This window comes from Cyprinus carpio, chromosome A11 (assembly GCF_018340385.1).
Source record: "Cyprinus carpio isolate SPL01 chromosome A11, ASM1834038v1, whole genome shotgun sequence".
In the NCBI taxonomy this organism is placed as follows: Eukaryota; Metazoa; Chordata; class Actinopteri; order Cypriniformes; family Cyprinidae; genus Cyprinus; species Cyprinus carpio.
Window position 1 is genome coordinate 24,990,422 of NC_056582.1, and position 23,663 is coordinate 25,014,084.

Genomic DNA, 23,663 nt, shown 5'->3' on the forward strand with positions numbered 1-23,663 from the left:
GCTATATTAAAGATAACTGGAATCGATGAAAAGCTCAGAATGATTTTGTGTTGATAATCTATTCAGTGCACACAAGCAGATATGAAATATGTCTGCTTAGAGTCTAGTTTCACATAGTTAACTTAACGTAGTCCAGTCCGGTCTAGACCAGTCCAGAGTTCAGAATAGTGCGCTATGGATCAGTATAGTTCAGTACAGAGTCTCTGGTCCAGCGGCAGACTGTCCTTCAGACATTTGAGCTGCTCTTCCCCCAGTTTGATCTTATCCTCCAGTTTACGCTGCTCAATGATGAGCGCTGACTTCATTTTGACGAAGTGCCAGTAGTCTGCGAGACGCTCTTCGCTGAGGTGACTGGCCAGAATCTCATAAACCAGACGTTCCCTTCGGTCCAAGTTCTCCTTCAGCTCTTTGGCGTCTTCGTGCTGGCGAATCAGCAGTTTGCGTTTTTCTGTCAAAGTGTGCTGAAAGTGCAACACAAGTATAGTTTATTGTACAAAACATTCATAAATTGTGCTTTGGTCCATCTGCTAGAACTACTTATGTCAAATTAGGACTAATTCAGTCAAATATCTACAAACTGTTGCCTAGAATCGTGAAGTTGAATTCAGAGACATTACTTTCATGTTCTTTGACAACATGACCAGGATTTACTAAAATGAAGGAAGGAATTAGTATTACATGGCTAAGATTTACTAAAATATGGGAACAAAATAGTCCAACGTGGCCAGGATTTACTAGAACTAGGGAACAAATTTGTACAACATGGCTATGATTTGTTAAAAACAAAGGAACAAATAGTACAACGTAACAACAACTTACTAAAACAAAACATGAATTAGAACAACATGGCCACAATTTGTTAAAAATGAATGAACAAATAGTACAATGTGGCCAAAATTTGCCAAAATGAAGGAAAGAATAGTACAAGGTGGACATGATTTACTAAAACGAGGGAACAAATAAGTACAACATGGCTAAGATTTGTTAAAAACCAAGGAAAGAATAGTACAACGTAGCAACAATTAACTAAAACAAAAACACAAATTAGAACAACGTGGACACGATTTACTAAAACGAGGCAACAAATTAGTACAACATGGCTAAAAACCAAGGAACGAATTATAAAAACGTAGCAACAATTTACAAAATCTAAGGAACAAATTAATACAATATGGCCACAAGTTACTAAAACAAGGGAATTAATTATTACAACGTAGCAACAATTTACTAAAACAAAGGAACAAATTAGTACAACATGGCTATGATTTGTTAAAAACGAGGGAACGAATAGTGCCACGTGGACACAATTTACTAAAAAGAAGAAAATAATTAATATTATGTGGCTAAGATTTACTAAATTATGGAAACAAATTAGTACAATGTGGCCACAATTTACTAAAACGGAAGAATTAATTAGTACAACATGGCTACAATTTGTACAAAACTAAGAAACGAATTGTGCAAAGTGGCAACAGTTTACTAAAACAAAAACATGAATTAGCACAAAGTGGGCACAATTTATTAAAACGAGGGAATTAATTATTACAACAGCAACAATTAACTAAAATGAAAACACGAATTAGCACAACGAGGCCACAATTTACTAAAACGAAGGAACAAATTAGTACAACATGGTTACGATTTGTTAAAAATGAATGAACGAATAGTACAACGTGGCCACAATTTACTAAAACGATGGGAATTATTTATTACAACGTAGCAACAATTTACTAAATCAAAAACACGAATTAGAACAACGTGGCCACAATTTACTAAAATGAAGGAACAATTTACTACAACATGGCTACGATTTGTTAAAAATGAAGAAACTAATAGTACTACATGGCCACAATTTACCAAAACAAAGGAAAGAACAGTACAAGGTGGACACGATTTACTAAAACGAGGGAACAAATTAGTACAACATGGCTAAAAACCAAGGAACAAATTATTAAAACGTAGCAACAATTTACAAAATCTAAAGAACAAATTAATACAATGTGGCCACAAGTTACTAAAACAAGGGAATGAATTATTACAATGTAGCAACAATTTACTAAAAGTAAATTAGCACAGCGTGGCCACAATTTTTCTAAAACGAAGGAACGAATTAGTACAACATGGCTTCGATTTGTTAAAAATGAGGGAACGAATAGTACAATGCACTTACAATTAACTAAAATGAAGGAACAAATTAGTATTACACAGCTACGATTTGTTAAAACGAGGGACCGAATTATTAAAACGTAGCAAAAACGAACGAATTAGTACTATGTGGAAACTATTTGCTAAAATATGGAAACAAATTAGTAAAAGGTTGCCAAGATTTACTAAAACAAGGGAACAAATTAGTACTATTTGGCAACGACTGACTAAAATGAGGGAACGAATAGCAAAAGAAAATTATTTCACATGCATCTCATTTATACCTTCTCATCCGCTAACATTCCCTCCTCCAGGTTGTTCAGGGCGTTTTCCACTCGGGCCAGTCGGCCGGACAGAGACAGCAACAGACTGACCACTTTGTCCAGGTCGCCCACGAACATGCGAAACTTCTCCAGCTCGTTGGGTTTGCAGACTGTCTGTACGGTGGCTTCCACTTCCTCTCCAAGAACGTTATTGTCCTGCACATCCTCCTGCAGGCTTTCACGAGCCTCTCGAAGCACATGCAGCTTCTTACTTAAGCTGTCGATCAGCTCTTGCTAAAGAGAAACAGAAATGACAAAGACACCCTTTAAGAATTAAAAACATCTAATTACATCTATACAATCATCAAACATTTATACAATCCAGACAGAATAAATTATTAATGCAGAGCTGCTTAACTGAATAAACTTAAATATTTTCACAATGAACAGATTTATGCAGATTTTAAGCAATGAGGATAAATGCATTTTGAAAATCATTATTTAAATAAAAATCAAATAGATGCAAATAATTATATACCACACCATGATTTCAAGCTTTTTAAAGATATTTTTCAATATTTGTTTTTGTCATTAACAGTTATATATAGAATGCAACCTGCACTGAAATGTAAATAGTGTAAAATGTTTGTAAAATGTAAATAGTATAAAATATTTGACAAATGTAAAGTGTATGTAAATGTTTGTAATATTTTGTTAATAGCTTAAAATGTTTGTAAAATGTAAATAGTGTAAAATTTTAGTAAAATGTTAATAGTGTCAATTATTTGTAAAATGTTGTAAATAGCTTAACATTTTTGTAAAAATTTAAATAGAGTAAAATGTAAATGTATTTAAAATGTTAGCATTGTAAAATTTTGTAATTTTATAAAGGTGTAAAATTTTTGTAAAATGTTGTAAATAGTGTAAATGCTGTAAAAAGGTTGTAAAAAGTAAATAGTGTAAAATGTTGTAAAATATTGTAAATAGTGTAAAATGTAAGTAAAATGTAAATAGCGCAAAATGTTGGTAGATGTTTGTAAAATGTTGTAAATAGTGTATAATGTATGTATAATGAAATGAGATCTGGTCACTTTCATTCATGCATGACTGACTAATATGCAGATTATTGCCATATCAACTAATCATCAACTATATTTTCTGTTCTGACTAAAAGCAAAAATGCTGAACAAAGCGACAAAGTTACAACCAATCAGAACACGTTATATGTGGAGCAACCAATGAGAACATCTGTGGGACGGGCTACCAGTACAAAACAATTAAAGAAATAACCAAGCAAAAAAATGGACATAAACCTCCGACCTTCTTGTTAGACAAGTCATAATCGAGTTCATCCTCTGAATCCTGTTCCTCCATGTGCTCCTGCATGTCCTTCATCTTTATGAGCAGCTCTGCCTTAGGTGCAGATGTGCTATAATACGACGAACTGCTCATTAATGACACTGATGATGCCAAATTGTCCTCCACCCTGCAGAAATAATAATAAAAAATCTTATATAAATACAGTTTAATGATTCTCAAACATAAAACAGTCACAGATTTTAAGGCAAATACACTGTACTTGCTATATGTGTGTGTATCAGTAGAGGGCAGAAGTGTACAAGTTTTCAGTCTAAAGCTTTGACTTGTGTCATATGAATAAGACTACTGATCTAATGCTTAATGACTCAATTATTTGAGTCAATACTATTTTAGGACAATTCTTTGAATTAAGTACATTTATTACCATAATGCTCATTACCAAAAATGCTAAATAATGTCATCTACATAATGTGAAGATGTACATGTTTTTGTGAGATTGTCAGGTAGTTTACCGCTGCTGTGTATTTTTGGGAGACAACTGTTTGGAGGCCGCTTTCCTCCTCTGCTGCGCTCCCTCCAGGAGCTGCTCCCCCTTAGGAAATATTCCCTCCATCAGATCCATGGTAGTCTTCATCTTACTCTGATCCAAGATGTCCACCAGACTCTTGTCCTTCCCCATGATATCTCTGGCCAGCTCCTCTCGTTTCAGGTCCTCCTCTGAGTGTTCGCCCACACCATTGCTCCTCACCCACTCTTTATTTTCTAGTACCATCTCGTCAGTCTGACGTTCTGCATTTCTACTTGGATCCAGGCGGGTGTAGGCTATAAACGGCGACTTAGATTGCTCTGGAGAATCTAGATTTTTTAGCTGAGGCACCTCAGAGCCTCCAGATGATTCACCATGCGTCATATAGTTCCCGTTTTCTCTCTCTGAACCATTTTCTGTACAGACGATCTGTATGGGAACCTTTCGCTCAGAAGTGTTTGGCTCTGATGTTTCCTCCAACTTACTACTGCAACAAGGGACAAAAATTGGCAAAAATGATCCAACTTAAAATGGCTAAATATGGACAGATTCATAGTCTATAGACTATTGTCCTATGAGTATCTAACACTCTACTTACCTGCATGGATTCTTTTTCTGCACAGGTGGAGGTGGCTCATCTGTGAGCCTCTGTGGAGAGAACTGAGGAGAAGGAGAACGTGTTCTGCTGGCTGAGGTAACCGTCAGGTCAACGTTCTGCTTGGGAGAAATGGAGGATTGATCTAAAAGAGGTAGCATGGGTGATAACATCCCCTCGGTGTCTGATCTCTGATAGTCCTCTGAGGTCGGGTATTTGTCTCTCTCCAGATGTTCTGATGGACATGGTCCTTGAGTTCGTTCAGAAGAAAAGGTCTGAACTCTAACTTCCTGGGAGGCTCTGAAAGGGCATGTGGTTTCTGGGTGTTTGGGCTGGGCGGACTGCTGCGGTTCAGGACTTTTGTTTTTAGGAAGCAGTTGCTCTGACATGGGAACCTGGAGATGATGTGAGGAGAATGGAGGTGGATACCTGGTAAGTCTGGGTTTCTGGTTGGAGGAAAGAAGTGCCACATCACTTTCCAGAACATTCAGTGTGTTGGACTCTAGAGGCTCGGAGATGTTGAGTGGACCATGGTCTCTTTCAGATACACTGTGTTGTTGAAATTAAAATAAAACACACTTATTATCAGTCTGTACATTAGCAAATCATTGAAAATATGACCATTTTAGATCACAAGGTCACAAAGACAAGACAAGAAATCCTAACCTAGTGATACAGGCCTCCTGTTGGTCCTCGGGTTCAGGCAGAGATTCAACAGGAGACTTTTTGGGTGGCAGAGGGATTTTCTGAAAGAAATAAGGATCCGTTTACACAGATGCCAAAGACTCTTCTACCTGAAGGACAGACTAGCCCTTCTTAAAGATCATATTACCCATGTTTATGCACTGTGCCAACAGCAAACTCTTTACAACTATTACCAAAAAATACAATCTCTCAATCATCTGCTTCTGCAGAGACAACATGGTGTATCTAATGAAATGCAGACCTTGTTGAATTACCAACTTTATGAAGGTGACATCTGGGCACCAAAGACATTATCAGTATCATGACTAAACAAAGAATCTCCTTACCTGTCCATAGAAGTCAGCAGAAGGGGAGGAACGGGATCTTTCATGAACACACACTGTGCTGTTGGATTCCTCCAAGCCTGAATCCAAGATGTTTTCAGCTGAACGATATCTGCCTGTGGTTCTTTTTTCCACTGGCTTCTTCTGCATGTTCCATGTGGCTTCATATTCTTCAAATGTTCCGAGTCGTTGTTGCTCCTCTGTATTAAGGTCAGAATGGCTTGATTTACTGTGTTTTAAGGGAGCTAGACGGATGCTTTCGGTGTCTCCAGTTAATCTAGTCTTTTTCTCATCAGTAGGACTGAGCAGGGATTGCTTTGGAATGGACTTTTGGACAACTGGTTTGAAGGAACCTTGGAAGAACTTATATCGGTCCACAAAGGACCCAGCTGCCTTATCCTCAACTCCTACTTCATTGATCTTGTCTGGTTCGGAGAAGGAATGTATCTTTTTATCCATGGGAAACCTTTTACGTCCCCCAATACGGGTGACTTGCCCAAGTTTTTTGGGAAGTTGACCCGGCGTAGTTTCATTGCCAGGAAGCTCCAGATCCCTCCTCATAAACGATGTGGCCTTTAGAACTTTGGCTTGGGCTTCCTTCAGATGATCCTTGTACGTGTTGGTAAAGGAACCTTCAGAAGATGATGTGGAGGTCTCATTGGACTTCCAGATGTCAGAGTCCTCCTCAAATTCACTTGAGCAAGTCAAGGTAGCTGCACTTCTGCTTTTCTGAAGCTGGGCCGTCTTCTGTTGGATCTCATTGCGTAGAGTTGTGGCATAGCGGTCACTCCGTCTTCCCTGTTTGCCACCGATAGCATCACTTGATTCTTGACCACCTCCTTTGGCTGTTACTGATTTTTCTGCCATCTTCTTGCTCTCCTGGGCCAAAGAGTGCAACATGGGTGTCTTGTGTTGACAGATCTTGTGATCCTGCTTGCTGATCCACGGATTGTCCTGGTGGTAAGGGGAAACAGAGTTCTTCTGCTCCGTCTGGTGATTTGGTACATCCCTGGAAGGCTGCGACTTAACTCCATCTTTCTTCTTTGGAATCTCTCTTTCCCCGGAGCTGGACTTTGAAATCAGATGATTTGGTACTGGGGAGATAGCTTGAGATGAAGTAGGAGTGATGGCCTGTTTGTTGTAACCTTTGGAGCTCTTGTTCTCAGGTACACTGAGGTATGACTGTGGATACTTTGTCTTCACAACCTTTTGAGAACCAACAAAGCTTCTGTCTGTGGCACCTCGAGTGGTTCCCGTTTCAGACTTCCATTCATCTTCCATCCAACCCTGTGTAGGTGATTCCAGGGATGGCTGCTGGGCAGTGATGCAGTAGTAACGGAAATGAGCCTGGCCATCATGATTAGGATCAAAGGCCATGGAGGTTCTGGCTTGGTTTTGACTGCCAGTGTTGGTGGGCAGATCTTGAAGGCTTCGGTAGTAGCTCCCAATGCTCTGGGTCTTAGGTGAACATGTATCATTGGGGTATACAGAAAAGGTACTTTCATCGCTGTGCTGTCTCTGATGCTGAAGTTCATAAGAAAATGGGTTCTGGCCTTGTCTAACATCAGTGCTTGACTTGGAAAAGGGTTTGGTTGGGTTTAGCTGATTTGGGTAGTCCACAACCGAAAGATACGGCTTAAGAAAATCCTTCTTTGGAGGTGGGTTGTAGCTGTGTCTCACTTCATCCCCGTCCAACTGTCGGTCCAAAGCTCTGCAGTGAGTTTTCTGTGGTGGATACACAGAAATTCCTTCAGGGAATGATCCCACCAAGCTCTTCTCATGAACTCTGGTGGCAGTGAAACTATCACTACGCAAGGGTGGAGAAGGTGCTTGAGTAGTAGACATCTTGTTCTCAGGAATATGCCACACAGGTCTATGGTTTGATCTTCCAGTGGAGGAGAATTTGGAGCTAGCTTGCTCCTCCACGCTGGGACTCACTCGTCCCCCGCTGCCCATGGGGATCTGCAGGTATCTATAGCAGTCACTGGAAACTCCTAAATTACTGGGAGTGCCTCTGTAAAACATCCCTTCTGTGCTAGTGACACACCGAGGTGCACTGATGTCATCTGTGCCTGGCAAAAACATGTTACATGCAGAATTAGGTTTCTTGATGGCACTCTCAAGCACTGGGTGATCTGCTCCACCATTGGGTTTGCTCGATAATGGCTGCTCTTTTGAGAAAGCGTGAGATAAGGGCTTTACACTTTCCATATTTCCCACAGAGCTGAACTGGCAGGGTACTTGCCGCAGATTGGTCTGTCTCCAACAGCTGGTGAAGTCGTCTGAAAGTGACCTGGTAAAAAACAAAAACTAATGATGTTGATTAAGTTCAATTTGAATCAATTGCATATAAACCATCAGAATGCACGAACCCTGCATCATATTTTGTCTGCCAGATGGGGTCAGGTACAGGGTTGGGCTCAGATTTGGGGGTGTCGGTGGTAGGGTTATCCGTGGATTTAGCGGAGTACCACGAATGGGGTCTACATGATGATTCATTCCTCCTGAAATAAAAATAGAAATCTTTACTAGGTAAAACCAATTTTAGCTTCAGATTACAGCATTGTGAAATTGTCAGAAAGAAAGGCTACGCTTCCAGTTTGGTCTTATTCTAGAAATCGCAACAGTACTTTGCGTATCACTATGCAAGTGGTTAAAAATAAGGACAAATGAACATTTGAAGTGGATAAATAGAAATAAATAATATTACATCTAATAAATAAATTTAAATCTACATATGATAAACATCATGAATACAGAATTTTACCGTATTAAGTACCAGCCCCATGTCTAAATGGCCCATTTGATTATATGTCACAATATTAATTTTATTAATTTATGAAATATTAAATAATAAAATGCAATTAATTTATTCAAAATAAAATTAATACTGATAAGCTTAATTAAGATATTAAGCATCAGATTAATTCAGAATATCAGGAATATTTCTGCTCCAAGAGATGTGTTTTAAATTTTAAATATCATGAATTGTGAATAACATAATGCCATTCTTTTGTAGAATATAAATTTCATGATAATCACTCATTAAGCAGCAAGTGACGTACCCTTTGGAGCGGTTTTTCCTGAAATGCATATGAGGTGGAAAAGGAGGGGAAAAATCAGATTTACACAATAAACACAAGCAGATTATTTGTTTATTTCTTACACCACTTATCAACAAGACAGCAGGAAACACTGAAGATGCTGCACTGATGCTCACAGGTTCTACAGAAGCCAGTGGAAATGACACACGATAATCAGCTTAAGCGTATAATCCCCATCTTGCACGTGAACAGCACAGCTACAGCTAAGACAGCACATGGCAAAGGATGTGATACTCGGGTCTGCCCGGGACGGACAGCTGATGGGTGATCACTACAGGGTCACGCAGGGCTGGGGTCACGAGACAGAGGCCAATGGCTGCACGATACCTCATAGAACTTCTCAAAATCTTGGTGAGAAAGTTCCTGGCCACATGCACTTCACTTTCTGCAGGCATTGTTTGTGTTACAATATCCACCATTTTTACTTTCCTGTGCAACAAGGAGGAGAAAACACAATATATGCTGTAGAACAAATGTATCATAAAAGATTATGAATTGTTGTACAATAAATATTAATTTTAGAATTATTTAAAATGAAATAATATAAAGTAAATAATATATATATATATATTATATATAATATATATATATATAATATATATATATATATATATATATATATATATAAATTAACTTGTATTTTTTATTTACTTTATATTATTTAATTTAATAAATAATATAAAGTATTTTTTTACAGTGTATATATATATATAATATATATATACACACACACACTGAGTGGCTTAGTAAATGAATATACAAACAAACACACACTGTATATATGTATAAGTGACTGCTAAATGCATAAATTTAAATGTATTAAATAAAAAATAAATAATAAGTGCTATATTAATTTTTGTAAAATAAATAAAATAAATTGATTGTGTTTAATTTAATGACATGCTTGACCTATAAATCTTTAGTCTGTCCTGAACCAGATAAATGAATTATAAACTCTCTTAAAATGATTCACTGATGTTAAAGTTGTTCAAACACACACATTTGTAAAAGAAAAGTTAATTTATCACTTCTAGCTCTTGCAGCATAACAATCAAGCTAATTTATACTAAAAGTACATGATCCAAATCATAAGAAGTCACTTCAGATGAGTCTAATGAAAGATTCACAGCGTCAGAACAGTACTGCGTCCTAAACACAATATTACAGATTATACAATATTAGCCCTGTCTACTTCCATACACTGTTGCATATTTTGATGAAAGTGTACTATCATCAGTTCTACAGTATTTCTAACATAAAACAAGCACGCTTCTCTAATTAATTTCCAGTCCATTCGGGGGTAACTAGGGTAAAGCTTGTTTGCGGGTGGACAGAGGCCACCAAATGCTGAACTACAGAGGAGCGCCTGCATGTGATCAATGTGAGCTTAGCCTTTCAGTCGGTCACAAAGAAAGATGAGCAGCTATGCATTCTTCTCAATCTGTCATCTGTCTGAGAGAACCATCGTCACATCAGTTCAGAATAATGACGATCTGTCAGATCAAGACTTATGTGGATTGTTTGAGAGCAGGGTTATATTTTAACTAAAACTAAAACTGAGACTAACTTGAAAACCATTTAAAAAAGTTAAACATTAACTGAAAAAAAAAAATACAATATCAAAAAACTTATTTCAGCTAGTTTACTAAAACTGTAACTAAAATTAAAATGAAAAATTTTCATAATTTATTTTATACTGAAATAAAATAAAATAAAATATAAAAATATATTTATTTCAGCCAGTTGCCTGTGCAACATTTCTCATTTTAATTTAGTTTAACTTGATATACAGTACTAAAATATCTAAAACTAAAGTAAAATTCATTTAAAAAAAACATTAAAATGAAAACACAGAAAGAACTAAATTAAAAATTGATATATATATATATATATATATATATATATATATATATATATATATATGGGCAAGGCAACATTTCTCATTATAATTTAGTTTCGTGTTGTACTAAAATAACTAAACTAAAACTAAAATAAAGATTAATAAAAACTGTATTGGCATTCTAAAAATTACAAAAACATTATTAAAACTTTAACTAATAAAAATGAAAATGAAAAAAAAAAACTGATTTAATATATTAATTAATGTTAAATAAAATAACATATTAAAAAAAACTTTTTATTTCAGCTAGGTGCCACGGCAATATTTCTTATTTTAATTTAGTTTAACTAGAAAAATATTCAGTATTGATGTAGTTTATCTAATCAGGTGAAGATGACAGTGACTGACTAAATTCTAGCTAAAATAATGAAATCTGGCCTGATTACTGAGTATCTCTCAAGCAGAGGTGATCTTGCAGAAAAACATTAATGCATTTTAACTTTAACTCAGTTTCACATCATATGCAGTATTGTTTTTGTAGAGCAAAATAGAGACATGCATGACAACAAACACTACAAATGAAGAACAAAACATCAATATGCTGATGAACATGGACAAACTTACCCAGTTTCTTCACAGTAAACCTGGTTTAAAATGACAAAAGTCATTTATTTAACATCCTAGAAATCACTTACCTTCCCTGCATACATATCCATCAAGCAACACACACTCCTATGATTTGAAAACACAAACGAATCTCTAGGAATCTTAAGGCATGTGTGGAATGACCTGCACCTAAAGCTAATGCAGGTTAAACATCCGACCTTTAACGCATATATACGCTCAAGAACTTTGAGAATAATGCAACCGAAGCACCTGAAACAGTGAGTATGTGACTGACAGCACGTCCCAGTCAACAGCAGATTTCCTTAAGAGATTACAGACGTCTGAGACGGGGAGGAGTGAGGAGAATTATAGTAACACGCTCTGAAATCGGCTGATCTGATTGGCTGAAGGTCTGTCACATACCATGGACATGTGAAAGTTGAGCTAAAGACAAATAAACTAAAATATACACACTCAAACATTTAAAACAAATAGTATTAAATAAAAAAACATTATTATAGGCAAGTATTAAGTAAATAAAAAAGTAAATATGAATTAATAAATAAATAAAATAATGTAAATCTACTTTTAAAAATGTAAAATAGATAAATAGTCATAAAAATAAATTAACAGTTAATAAAAAAAATAATAAATAGAATATAAATCTACTTAAGGATAAAAGAATTAACATAGATAAATAGTAATAATTAAAAATATTAACAAAATAAATAAATAATAAATATGTATAATAACGTATAATGTATAATAATAAATAAAATATGTTAATCAACTTAAGGACCAATATACATTTAAAATAGATAAACAGTAATAAATAAATAAAAAACATACATAATAACAATTAATAACGAAGAAGATCAATAGTAATAAATAAGAAAAATAATATTAACAAAGAATGTAAATCTACTTATGATAAATAAATATGATGAATACAGAATTGTACAGTTTTAAGTACCAGTCTTCTTTTGGATTCTGTCACCATATTCAGAGGCACAAAATAACAAATCATGTTTGTTTGAATTATAAAAGGAAATATATTCTTTGAAAATAAAATGTTGAAGTTAAAGGGGTTAAGAAAACATCAAGTATCATTCAAAACTTTATTGGCATTATTTTTTCAACTCTTCACTCAAATTGGTAAAACATGCTATTTAAAAATTAAATTAAATAAGATTAAATAAATTAAAAATGTAAAATTAAATTAAAATGTAAAAGAGGTGCTATCAGACTCGCACTCGCGTATAGATGTGATCTAAATTGCGATTTTCTACAAAAACTGACTTTGGTGAAGCCTCAACAAACAGATATTCTGTAAGTATTTCTGAGCGACAAACGCAGCAAAAAAAGTGATTTGACAAACACTATGAAAACAGCTCAGCTGGTGAATCAGAGAGTTAGTGAAGAGCTGGCTGAATTCTCATTAGCTGAGTCAGTGTGATGATCCTGGACTGAAGACACACAACAATAGAAACGCAGTGATAATCAGCAGCAGGATTACACCTCATACAGACACACAGAGCCCAACCTGAACCCAACACACAGGACACACTCGCATTTCAATGCATACACTGTAAGTCAATGCATACTACAGTAAGTGGCTAACAGTACAGTGACAAACTGTATCCAATCTAATGGGACATTACATGTGATTTTTGTAAAATACTGACAAATGCAAGTCATCGTAAACTGACTTTAGAATTCCTTACATTCGATGGTTTTTCATTTAAATAATTGATTTTGTTCTTAGTTTTCTCTTATTAGTTAAGTGTGTTAGGATTTTATGTTAACTCTTATGTTGTTAAATGAATGTTTATTGCACCATTTTAGTGTCATGTGTGTTACCATTATGACGTTTTGTATGTATCTTTTGTTTATTAGTTAATTTTGTTCATGTTTATCCTCAGCTACTTGTGATGAACTTTGATTTATCATGTGGTTTCCCTTTTTACTGTCTGTGTTTTATGGTGGTTGTCAGTATAACATAACGGGAAAAAACATGTATATAAACATTATTTCTGTTAAGGAAATACATGTTTTTACTGTAAATATAAGCTTAATCTGTAAAACTTAAAATCCTGCTACAATGCAAAAAAACTTTTTCATTTTTATTAAACAGATTACTGGAGTATGTTTTACAGGAAATGTAAATTTTTCATGTTTAAGGTTTCAATGTGTTACTTGCAGTTTCTTTGTATTTGTTTGTGAAATTTACTAGCAATTTAGGAGAATTTCTTTCAAGCAGCTGCCATTTTTTACCATAAATTCAATTGTTTTTTTATAGTGCATGTATTATCTGAGGCAGATTTTAGCTAATAAATATATTCCTATAAAAAGAACTATGGCAGTACAATAATTACACCTGCGCAAAATTAATGTTTTAATTAGTTGTTCCTCAAATAATCCATCAAATGAGTATGATGTGAAGCTAAAAGCTAATAAGCTTTAAAAAAAAGCCTGAGAAAAGAAACTTTTTTTCACAAAACAAGTTAAAGAATGTTAAAGGCAAAACAATAACAGTGAGGTGACAAAAACACCAAATGAAGGGTGTTTGCACCCTAATCCTGTACAGCTGCATGACGGAGGACACCAGCACAAACATCACACAAACAAAGATTATCTGAGAAGAAAGATCTCAAGAGGAATCTCACAGCAACCTCCACAATCCTGAGAGCAAACATCAGCGCAACCACTAGATCAGAAATAACTAGAACTGAGAACAGTCAAGCTCATTGTTTCGTCAGCACCTGACCAATTAATACTATCACTTACCTATTCTATTTTATTCATTTTTTCTATTTTTTTTTTAAACCTTGCTATGTTTACTGTGCTACACTAACTGAGACTTGTCACATCACTTGTATACTGTTGCTCTCTCATTTAATTAAAAAAGCACCAATTTGCATACATTTTCAGAAAATAAATCCAGGTTTAAAGCCAGATTTAAAATTCTTGTTTGATTTTGTTGACATTAGAGTTTTAGGTTTTACTGAGGGGGGGTTTGGATTTCTCATTTTACCACTCCATAAATTAGAAAATACTGTGAAACAGACTGAAATACAAATTTTTACTGTTTTTTTTTAGGAATAAAATGTTCTATAAATCAGTGTGAATGATGAACAAACCCCTCAGCAAAAACTTTCAGAATATAGACAAGAACAAAACTGTAAATTTTGGTGTATGTAAGTGCTGCTGAAGTGCAGGAGAAAACTATTAAAGATATGTATTTTAATAGACGTCTACAGACGTAAATAGTTAAATGAAATAATAATCTCAAGTGAATGATATATGAACAAACCCTTCAGTAAAAACCTTCAGAACATAGAGAGGAATAAAAATGCAAATTTTGGCGTATGTAAGTGCAGCTGAAGTGCAGGAGAAAACTATTAAAGACATGTATTTTAATAGAAATCTACAGACGTAAATAGTTAAATGAAATAATAATCACAAGTGAATGATATATGAACTAACCCTTCAGTAAAAACATTCAGAACATAAAGAGGAATAAAAATGTAAATGTTGGTGTATGTAAGTGCTGCTGAATTGCAGTAGAAAACTCACGGTGCTTTAAAGATATGGATTTTCACCATGTTTTTAGGTATTAAATGTTGTAGAAATCAATATGAATGATATATGAACAAACCCCTCAGTAAAAATCTTCAGAATATAGATAGGAATAAAACTGTTAAGTCTGGTGTATGTAAGTGCTGCTGAAGTGCAGGAGAAAACTTTTAAATATATGTGTTGTAATTGAAACCTAAAGATACAAATAGATAAAATGCAATAATAATCTAAAAAGAATGATATATGTACAAACCCTTCAGTAAAAGCCTTCAGAACATAGAGAGGAATAAAAATGTAAATTTTGGTTTATGTAAGTGCAGCTGAAGTGGAGAACAAAACTCACGGTGCTTTAAATATATGGATTTTCACCATGTTTTTAGAAACAAAACCCTGAAAAAAAAAACGTGAATGATATATAAATCAAACCCCTCAGTAAAAATCTTCAGAATATAGATAGGAATAAAACTGCTAAGTTTGGTGTATGTAAGTGCTGCTGAAGTGCAGGAGAAAACTAACTGAAATCTACAGACGTAAATAGATAAAGTGCAATAAACCCTTAATTGTATTTTGCATTATTTTACTAATACAGCATGTAATGAAAAGCCAAACATCAAACTAAAATCTCAAAATTGACCAGTGCGCTAACAAACAATGGTTTTGCCTGTAGTGTCTTGCCCAAAATCTCTGCAAAAGTCATCTAACTGTAAAATCAAAGATTACTTATCCAACTCTCCCTAAATGATCTGAGCTCCCCTCAATGATAATTTTACAGTTCTACTCTTACTGTCAATTATTGTGTCTTTCTAATTATTTTCTGAGGCAAATAACATTCCCTCTGTGTACAGCTTCTCTAACCAACTCCAGAATTATTCTGAGGACAAAACAAAAAAACTAAAACCACAAAAAAAAAAAAAAAAAAAAAAAATTGTTACATAAACATATCAAAATATTTTATTTCAGCTAGTTGCCATAGCAACATTTCTCACTTTCATTTAGTTAAATCGGATGTAATAAAACTACTAAAACTAAAGCAATAATGCAACAAAATTTTGTAAATCTGAAAATAAAAACTAATTAAAAATATTCATAAAAACTATAATGCTAATCTGAATGCTAAAATAACACTGGTCTAGTCCTTACAGCATTTAAAAAACAAAGCAACATTTATCTTTTTCGTTTAGTTTAACTTGATGTATTAAAATAACTAAATAAAACTTAATCAAAAACAAAATAGCTCAATAAAATTAACTATATAAATGTGTATATATATTAAACTAAACTTTAGCTAAAATTAAAGTGAAAAAATATAGAAACAAAGCATTCAAAATATTATTTTAAAAATATAATAGTATCTTAATGATACTAAAATTAAATTGTTCATCACTGCATTAATTTTTATTTTATTATATTACAATTTTATGTGACTTTAACAAATCAACTGGAAGTATCTGGCTATCATAAATGTAAAAGAACAAATGTAAACCAAATATATGCACATAAAGTACAGGTAAAGGTGCGTAAAATGATAAAGAGCAGATACCTGTTGATGTGAATCTAGTGGATCAGTGTCTGTGTCTCCATAGTGGATCGTGCTGCACACCGATCAGAGTTCAGCCTCGTTTGTTTGCTTACTATGAGCCCAAACAGGAGCACCAAAACAAAGAGCTCACAGCCAGCAGCCAATCACAGCGCAGAATAAACTCACAGTCACATAGCCAATGTACTCATCCATTTAAGCAAAGGGGGTGATTATAGTAAACCCCACAGTTACACAGACATAGATCACAACTAAAACAAACATTTGAACTGGAATGAAGTCAGCAGTCTCATATGCAACAAATCTCTAGAATAAAAGTATGCAAAGCAAACATTTTTTTATCTGGCAGTTTGTAAATGTGTTGATTTCCTTCTGGTAAATCATTGCTGTGAGTAATTGGATTCAGGGTTCAGGCGGCATCGGCTCAGATCACATGACTCTGATGTTGTAGTATTCCTCAAACTGACTTGATTTTTATGTTTTGCTGCTTGCTTAATGACTTTTGCATTTCTGTATATAATGTTTTATCCATTTTAAAATGTTTTACAAAGCCACTACAATCCAAACGTTGTATTATAAGTATTTCTTTAAGTTTAAAAATACAACCATAAAACAATGTTCATAAAAACATCCCATGATCGGTGCTATTGAGCCAGAAAAAAATGTGCACAAGTGTCAGATGTTTCAGTCTTTAGTTCAAAAACTAAAGGGAATTTGTAATTTAATTACGCTTTCTACTGCAAACTTTCAATATCTATGTACACTGCAGTAACATTAAAAAAGACTTTGGACACTTAAGTCACATAAAAATGTCAGAATTTCACTACTTTAGATGCAACATATCAAAACAAATGTCATTCATAGTAAAGAAAGATGCACAAATGGCTTTCACAAACACAAAAAAGTAGTTTGTGAAAGAAGGCAGAGTTATTATTGTTCACTAAAAATTAATCCATTAAAAAAAAAAAACATTTTTGTTGATTGAAATATTAACTAAAATCAAATAATATATAAAAATAATTTTATTTCAGCTAGTTGCCAAAAAATATTTATTTTTATTAAGTTTAACTTGAATTAAAATTAATAAAAACTATACAGATATATTAAAAAATGAACAGAAATTAACCTGATGCACTAAAATAAATCTAAAACTAATAAATATAAAATAAAATATAAATTAATACAAAAAGTAAATAGATATTTAAAAAATGTATATTAAAATAAAAATATTAATAATAAATATTAGTAAAAATGACAAAAACACACAGCAAAATTACTAAACTAAAATTAAAAAGAAAATATAAAAATAAAAAGTATGTTTAATAAAATATTAATAAAATATATAATAGTATCTAAATGATACTAAAATAAATTTGACACAGTATTTGTGCACAGATGAAGACACGTCATCTGATGTCACTTTACACTTAAATGATTTCAGTGCATTTGAACAACACACACAGATTTCACCAGCACCACCAGATGGCCCTGTGATTGTGCGTTTGTGTTCGTCCTGTAAAAGGGAATGTAACACTGACCACTTTCTGATGTGTTTGTGTGTAATATGCATGAATGAAACTGAACAAAAAAAGCTGCTCCATGACATTAGAAACAACATAAATTGGACTGAGTGGTTCTCAGTCCTGTAGAACCCATCATTGTGGCTCAGCAACAATACGCTCCATCTGAACACAGAGCATATATTATGGTCTGGCAAAGGTATCAATCATAAACCCATCAGCATAACGACAAACTCTCAGAGGAAAACTGGAATGCTATAGATCAGATCCAGAATGATTCTTACTAGGGCTGTAACAAACCATTATTTTAATGATTGATTAATGTATTGATTATTTTTTACGTTGAATCTATTTATTATTATTTTCAGATGGGTCAGTTAATCCTTACCAATAACCTTAATTAACCAACCAATGAATAATAACCGTAACTTCTGCCATCAATCTTTCAAAGTTTAATTTAAACATTCTCTTATAAAATTTTTACTTTAAATATTTAAAAAATCCCAAAGAGAAAAAATTAAATGCCAACAATTAAAACATCTATCAGTTATACAAATGTCCGTGCTGCATTCACGGTTGCTAGGATGCTCTGGGGGTTGCTAGGGTGCTCTGGTTGGTCGCCAGGGTGTTGCTATGCATCTTAACCCATTTGTTTTTATAATGTGACATATTTCCAGATAAAAATAGGATTGGGTTGGTTGTCTGGGAGTATTTTCAAGAAGAACATTTTGGGTGGTTTCGGAATTCAGAATTGTGCACTACTTTACTATTTCTTCCGTATATTTATAGGACAGAAATAGTCTGATTCTAGTATGCGATTCTGAATTCTGCCAGTGTCTCTGTAAGACAGGTGGTTGGAAGGACCTCAACGGTGAATCCTACCGTTTTATTCCCAGAGAGAGCGTCTTATGTGAGCTTTTCACCAGACAAATGGCCTCCAGTCTGTAACCGCTGAGAAGAACCGAGTTTATGCTGACTATCTCGTCACCGATCTGGAGTCGACCCAGCGCCGCTCGACTCCCGTCCTCCACCTGAACAAACAAACATCAGCACTGTCTGCAGTACAAGAACATCTACATCTGCTTTACTGCACTGCCAGACATTTTTGCACTGAAGGTTTAAAATAGCTGCTAAAGCCCTGATAACAGACCCTGGAATTAAACCACCAGCTCTTTTCCTGCTCATGTTTGACACGTTTAGGGTTAAATATGGAATATTTTATTGCAGCTTCCATGTTGGGAGGGATGTGGTTTGCTTCTCTGCCGATTGCAGTTCTGCTGGAAGTTCTGCTCAGGAATGATACACAGTCAACATCATTTATTTCTTAAAAACAAACATATTCAACCTAAACCACATGATAAACTCTCAAGTCACAACCGTTTTACTTGTTATAATTAAAGTAAACTATTAAATAGTTAATAATAATAATAATTAACATTATTATTAAATTAAATAAACAAAATAATATTACGTGTAATAATACTATTGCACAGTAAAATAATCTAATTTCGAATAAAATTAATAATAAAAATAATTTTATTTAAAGTACAACTATAAAATTAAAATACTAATATGCATAATGTCTTTATTTTCAAACAATAAACAATTAGTAAATTGTATAATTGTTTTAAGAATTACATTTATTAGACATTATTATTATTTTTATTAGACTTTCATTTTTTATTTTTTTTGCATTTAATTAAACAGTTTTAAACTAATCCAAAAATATTAAAATGCAATTTAAGAAAAAATTAAATGGATCACATGTCTGTAAAATAATAAAAATATTGTATTTATTACAATTTTATTAAATTATTCAATTGATTTAAGAATTACATTTATTAGACATGATTATTATTGTTCATATTATATTTTTATTATATCATTACTATATACTATTTTTTATTACATTTAATTAAACCCCTTTAATCTAATCCAAAAAATATTAAAATTATTTTGTATGGGTCTTATTTTAGTCATGTTGAATTATTTAATTGTAAAAATGATTTAAGAATTCAATTTATTAGAAATGCTTTTCGGTAATTGTTATTTTTATTATATCTTTATATAAATATTTACTTTTTTATTAGATTTAATTAAACAATTTTAACCTATACTGCAAAAATATTAAAATAGAATTTAAGAAAAAATAAAATGGTTTTCATAGGGTCCTAATGTAGTCATGTTTAGACAAAAGTCACTGCACGAGTCAGAAAGTCAGCTCACTTCTTATAGCTCAGAGAGTGATAAAAGATGAACACACGGGACAAGGACAGTCCAACATTGATCCTACAGGACCCTGATGAAAACAGCAGCAGGGACAAATGCTAAGAACAAGCCTGAAAGCAGCAGAGGAAACAGTGTGAGCTCCTATCAGATGCCATCAGCTGTGTTTCCTTCACTGAAACCCAAGCGCAGCCGTTAAATATTCAGCAGCTCGCAACATAAGATCAGAGCTCCATTCACATGCCATACATCCACAGCAGCTGATTTCAGATCAGTGCTGAATCATTTCCTCTGGTTTAAGATGAAGTAACGCAGTGAACGACGGCGAGCGCTTGTTTTAGTAGAGGGTTTGGACTTTTTTTGTGCAGCAGTGCTGTTATTTTTCACATTAAAGAAATGGTGAAGAATTACTCAAGAATAAGGTTACAGGAAATTACAGGAAAAAAAATGAATCTGGGAATTTTAATCAGATCCAGTTTGTTTATTTTCATGCAGCTTAATCCACAGAGACGCCAACAATAAACACATAAAAATAAATGCTGTAATGTCACCGAGTGGCTGTTTTAAACAGTATTTGAACACTTATAAATGTGTGAATGTCCTTCATTTGTTCAAGTTTCTGTATTTGCGCTCAAATGCTCCAAAATTTGGAGGAAGTATCTAATAGTGATTTTTTCTGAGATAAATTAAAATTTCAAGTTAAAATGCATTTTTAAAGAGCTCTTGGTTTACTGTGCTTATTTGTAGGGATGGTCAATTTGGCAAAAAAATAAATAAATAATAATAATAATAAAAATCCTAGTGATTATAAATAAATAAACAAATACATAAATACATAAAAGTTTTATTTGTATGATTATTATTATTATTATTATTATTATTATTATTATTTATTTATATTTTTATTAAATAAAAAATATATCTTTAATAATTTTAAATAATGTAATTAAATATAATAATTATTATTCTTATAAAATAAAAAATGAACAAAGCAAATGAGAAATTATTTATAATAATAGCATTTGCACTATATACTATTTGTATTGTTATTTATTAAATAGCATTTTTAAAATCATTTTTAGCTTATTAAATAATAATATTATTATATTCTTAATATTTACAATTAATTTAATTACTTACAATAATACTTATAATAATAATACTAAACAAATACTAAACTAATACTAATTTCACTTTATACCACTGAACAGTAAAATAAAAAAATAAAGTATTTAATAAAATTATTTTAATAAAAACATTTATTTTACATTTTATTTAACCATATAATATAGTTATATTGTATATAAATATATTATAAAATATTTTATAAAAAAATGTAACTAACTAAATTACAATACTAATATTTATGTCTTGATTTCTTCATTTTCAAATGCTAAATAACCAGCTATTTTTGGTGAAAATCCGCAGGAAGCCCTTAAAGAAAATGTCTGTGTCAGTGTTAAACGTCAAGTGTGTTTGTGTAATAAATGACACCTGATTGGATGCTTTGATTTCTAATGCAATGACGTTCAAACATTCAGAGAAGTGTGACTTTTATGTCTGAATATCTTTCAGCGACCCTGTGTAATTGAAATATCTGTGATAAAATGATAAAAACATTATGTATTATTGTTACAGTCAGCATGGAATGAAAATTCACCCGATATATTTTCTAAATGCAAATAATAGATCTTATAGTGAACAACTCATCCGTGCATGTTTCATTTAAAACGAAGAAGAACAGACTGATTTTGGTAGTGGATCATATGATGGTGCTTCAGTAAAGAGGGTCCAGGAAAAATGAAAAAGAGAAAAAAAATCTGGAAAAATTTAAAAACAAACAAACAAGCAAATAATTCATTATTAAAAACAAAAAATAATAAATATGTGTTAATAGAAAAACACCTTATAATAAAAACTAATAATAATGATTAAAATAAAATTATATTTAATTTTTTAAAAATAAATACATAAATAATTTGATTAAAATAAATCATAAAAAGTATTACAAATAAAACTAATAATAATAACGATTAAAATAAATAAAAATATAATTATATTTAAATAAATAATAAAATTATTTGACAATAAATAAGTTGATTACCATAAACGAATCATAAAATATATTAATTAATAAGTTACAAAATACACATATTAGGGGGCCCTACACATATAAAATATTAAAAAACACCTGATTGAGTCTTTTTTAAATGTCAGGAGGGGGTCTCTTGAATTAGGATGCTCATATTTGGGCGCCCTTGGCATCTGAAATATTGAAAACCCCTGCTGGAGCATGAAAGGAGGAAGGATTGTCATCATCAGTGTGTGATGAATGAATGAATACCTTGGTGATGAGCAGCGGCTCGTGATGCTCCAGTCCTCCTCTGAGAGTGAAGCCCCACGGAGATCCACCGGTCAGCTTCAGCTCCACAGACCACACTCCTGCGTCCTTCTGCTCGTGTTCTGATCCTGATCCAGCTTCACTGACCAGCGACAGCTCCTGCAGCTCCATCACACACACACACACTGTCCAGGTCGCTGCTTTCTGTCATGCTGAAGAATCTCGTTTCCTCGGAGTTTGAGCTCAAACTGCTGGACACCATCAAACTCTGGGATCAGAAGAGCAGCGCCGCCTGCTGACCGCTCACAGCTGCTTCTGATCGTATCACCTTTAGTTATTTATTTATTTATTTAAATCATTAAAATTGATGTAGAAATAATAATTACACGTCAGAATAATATCACATATAAAGTTACAAATTCATATAAAATATCTACAATTTATTGAATATATTTTATTTATTTATTTGACCAAACAGAAATAAATAAATAATGTCCGAACATAAAAAAGTTGCAAATGGTTATAAAATATGTTTTTAAATATTGAATATATTTAATTAATTAATTTGACCAAACATGCAACAATCAGTCAATTTATTCAGGAATTAATATCAGAATCAAAACACACAAAATGTTGCAAATTCATATAAAATATATATTTTTTAAATATTAAATATATTTAATTTATTCATTTATTTGACCAAACATGCAACAATCAATCAATCAATCAATAAATAATATCAGAATAAAATCACACAAAACGTTGCAAATTAATATAATTTTTTTTTAAAGATGTTGAATATATTTCATTTATTTATTTATTTGACCAAACATGCAACAATCAATCAATCAATCAATCAATCAATCAAGAAATAATATCAGAATATAAACACACAAAACGCTGCAAATTCATATAATTATTTTTTTTTTAATATTGAATATATTTAAATTATTTATTTATTTGACCAAAATGCAACAATCAATAAATCAAATTATCCTCAAATAAATGTAAAAATAATACCAGAATAAATACA

The 23,663-nt window shown here is 32.7% G+C and overlaps 1 protein-coding gene across 1 annotated transcript; it reads right to left on the reverse strand.

Moving 5' to 3' along the window:
• Positions 1–166: 166 nt before the first annotated feature.
• LOC109080301 (protein Shroom2-like) lies at positions 167–22,816 on the reverse strand. Its single transcript, XM_042766917.1, has 10 exons — positions 22,634–22,816; positions 18,946–19,094; positions 8,250–8,381; positions 5,881–8,170; positions 5,516–5,595; positions 4,853–5,398; positions 4,241–4,741; positions 3,729–3,894; positions 2,430–2,702; positions 167–461 (listed from the first exon to the last, which is right to left on the reverse strand). Exons 1-10 carry the CDS (start codon positions 22,799–22,801, stop codon positions 180–182), a joined length of 4,587 nt encoding a protein of 1,528 aa, XP_042622851.1. The 5' UTR covers positions 22,802–22,816; the 3' UTR covers positions 167–179.
• Between the last annotated feature and the right edge of the window lie 847 nt (positions 22,817–23,663).

What these genes read in the sequence shown, in the direction of transcription:
- LOC109080301 (XM_042766917.1), bottom strand. Translation starts at nt 22,801, where the DNA reads ATGGAGCTGCAGGAGCTGTCGCTGGTCAGTGAAGCTGGATCAGGATCA. An exon ending in AGCCGCTGCTCATCACCAAG is followed by an intron (nt 19,095 to 22,633) that starts GTATTCATTCAT and finishes TTGTTTGTTCAG; the next exon opens with GTGGAGGACGGGAGTCGAGC. An exon ending in CTGCTGACTTCTATGGACAG is followed by an intron (nt 5,596 to 5,880) that starts GTAAGGAGATTC and finishes TATTTCTTTCAG; the next exon opens with AAAATCCCTCTGCCACCCAA.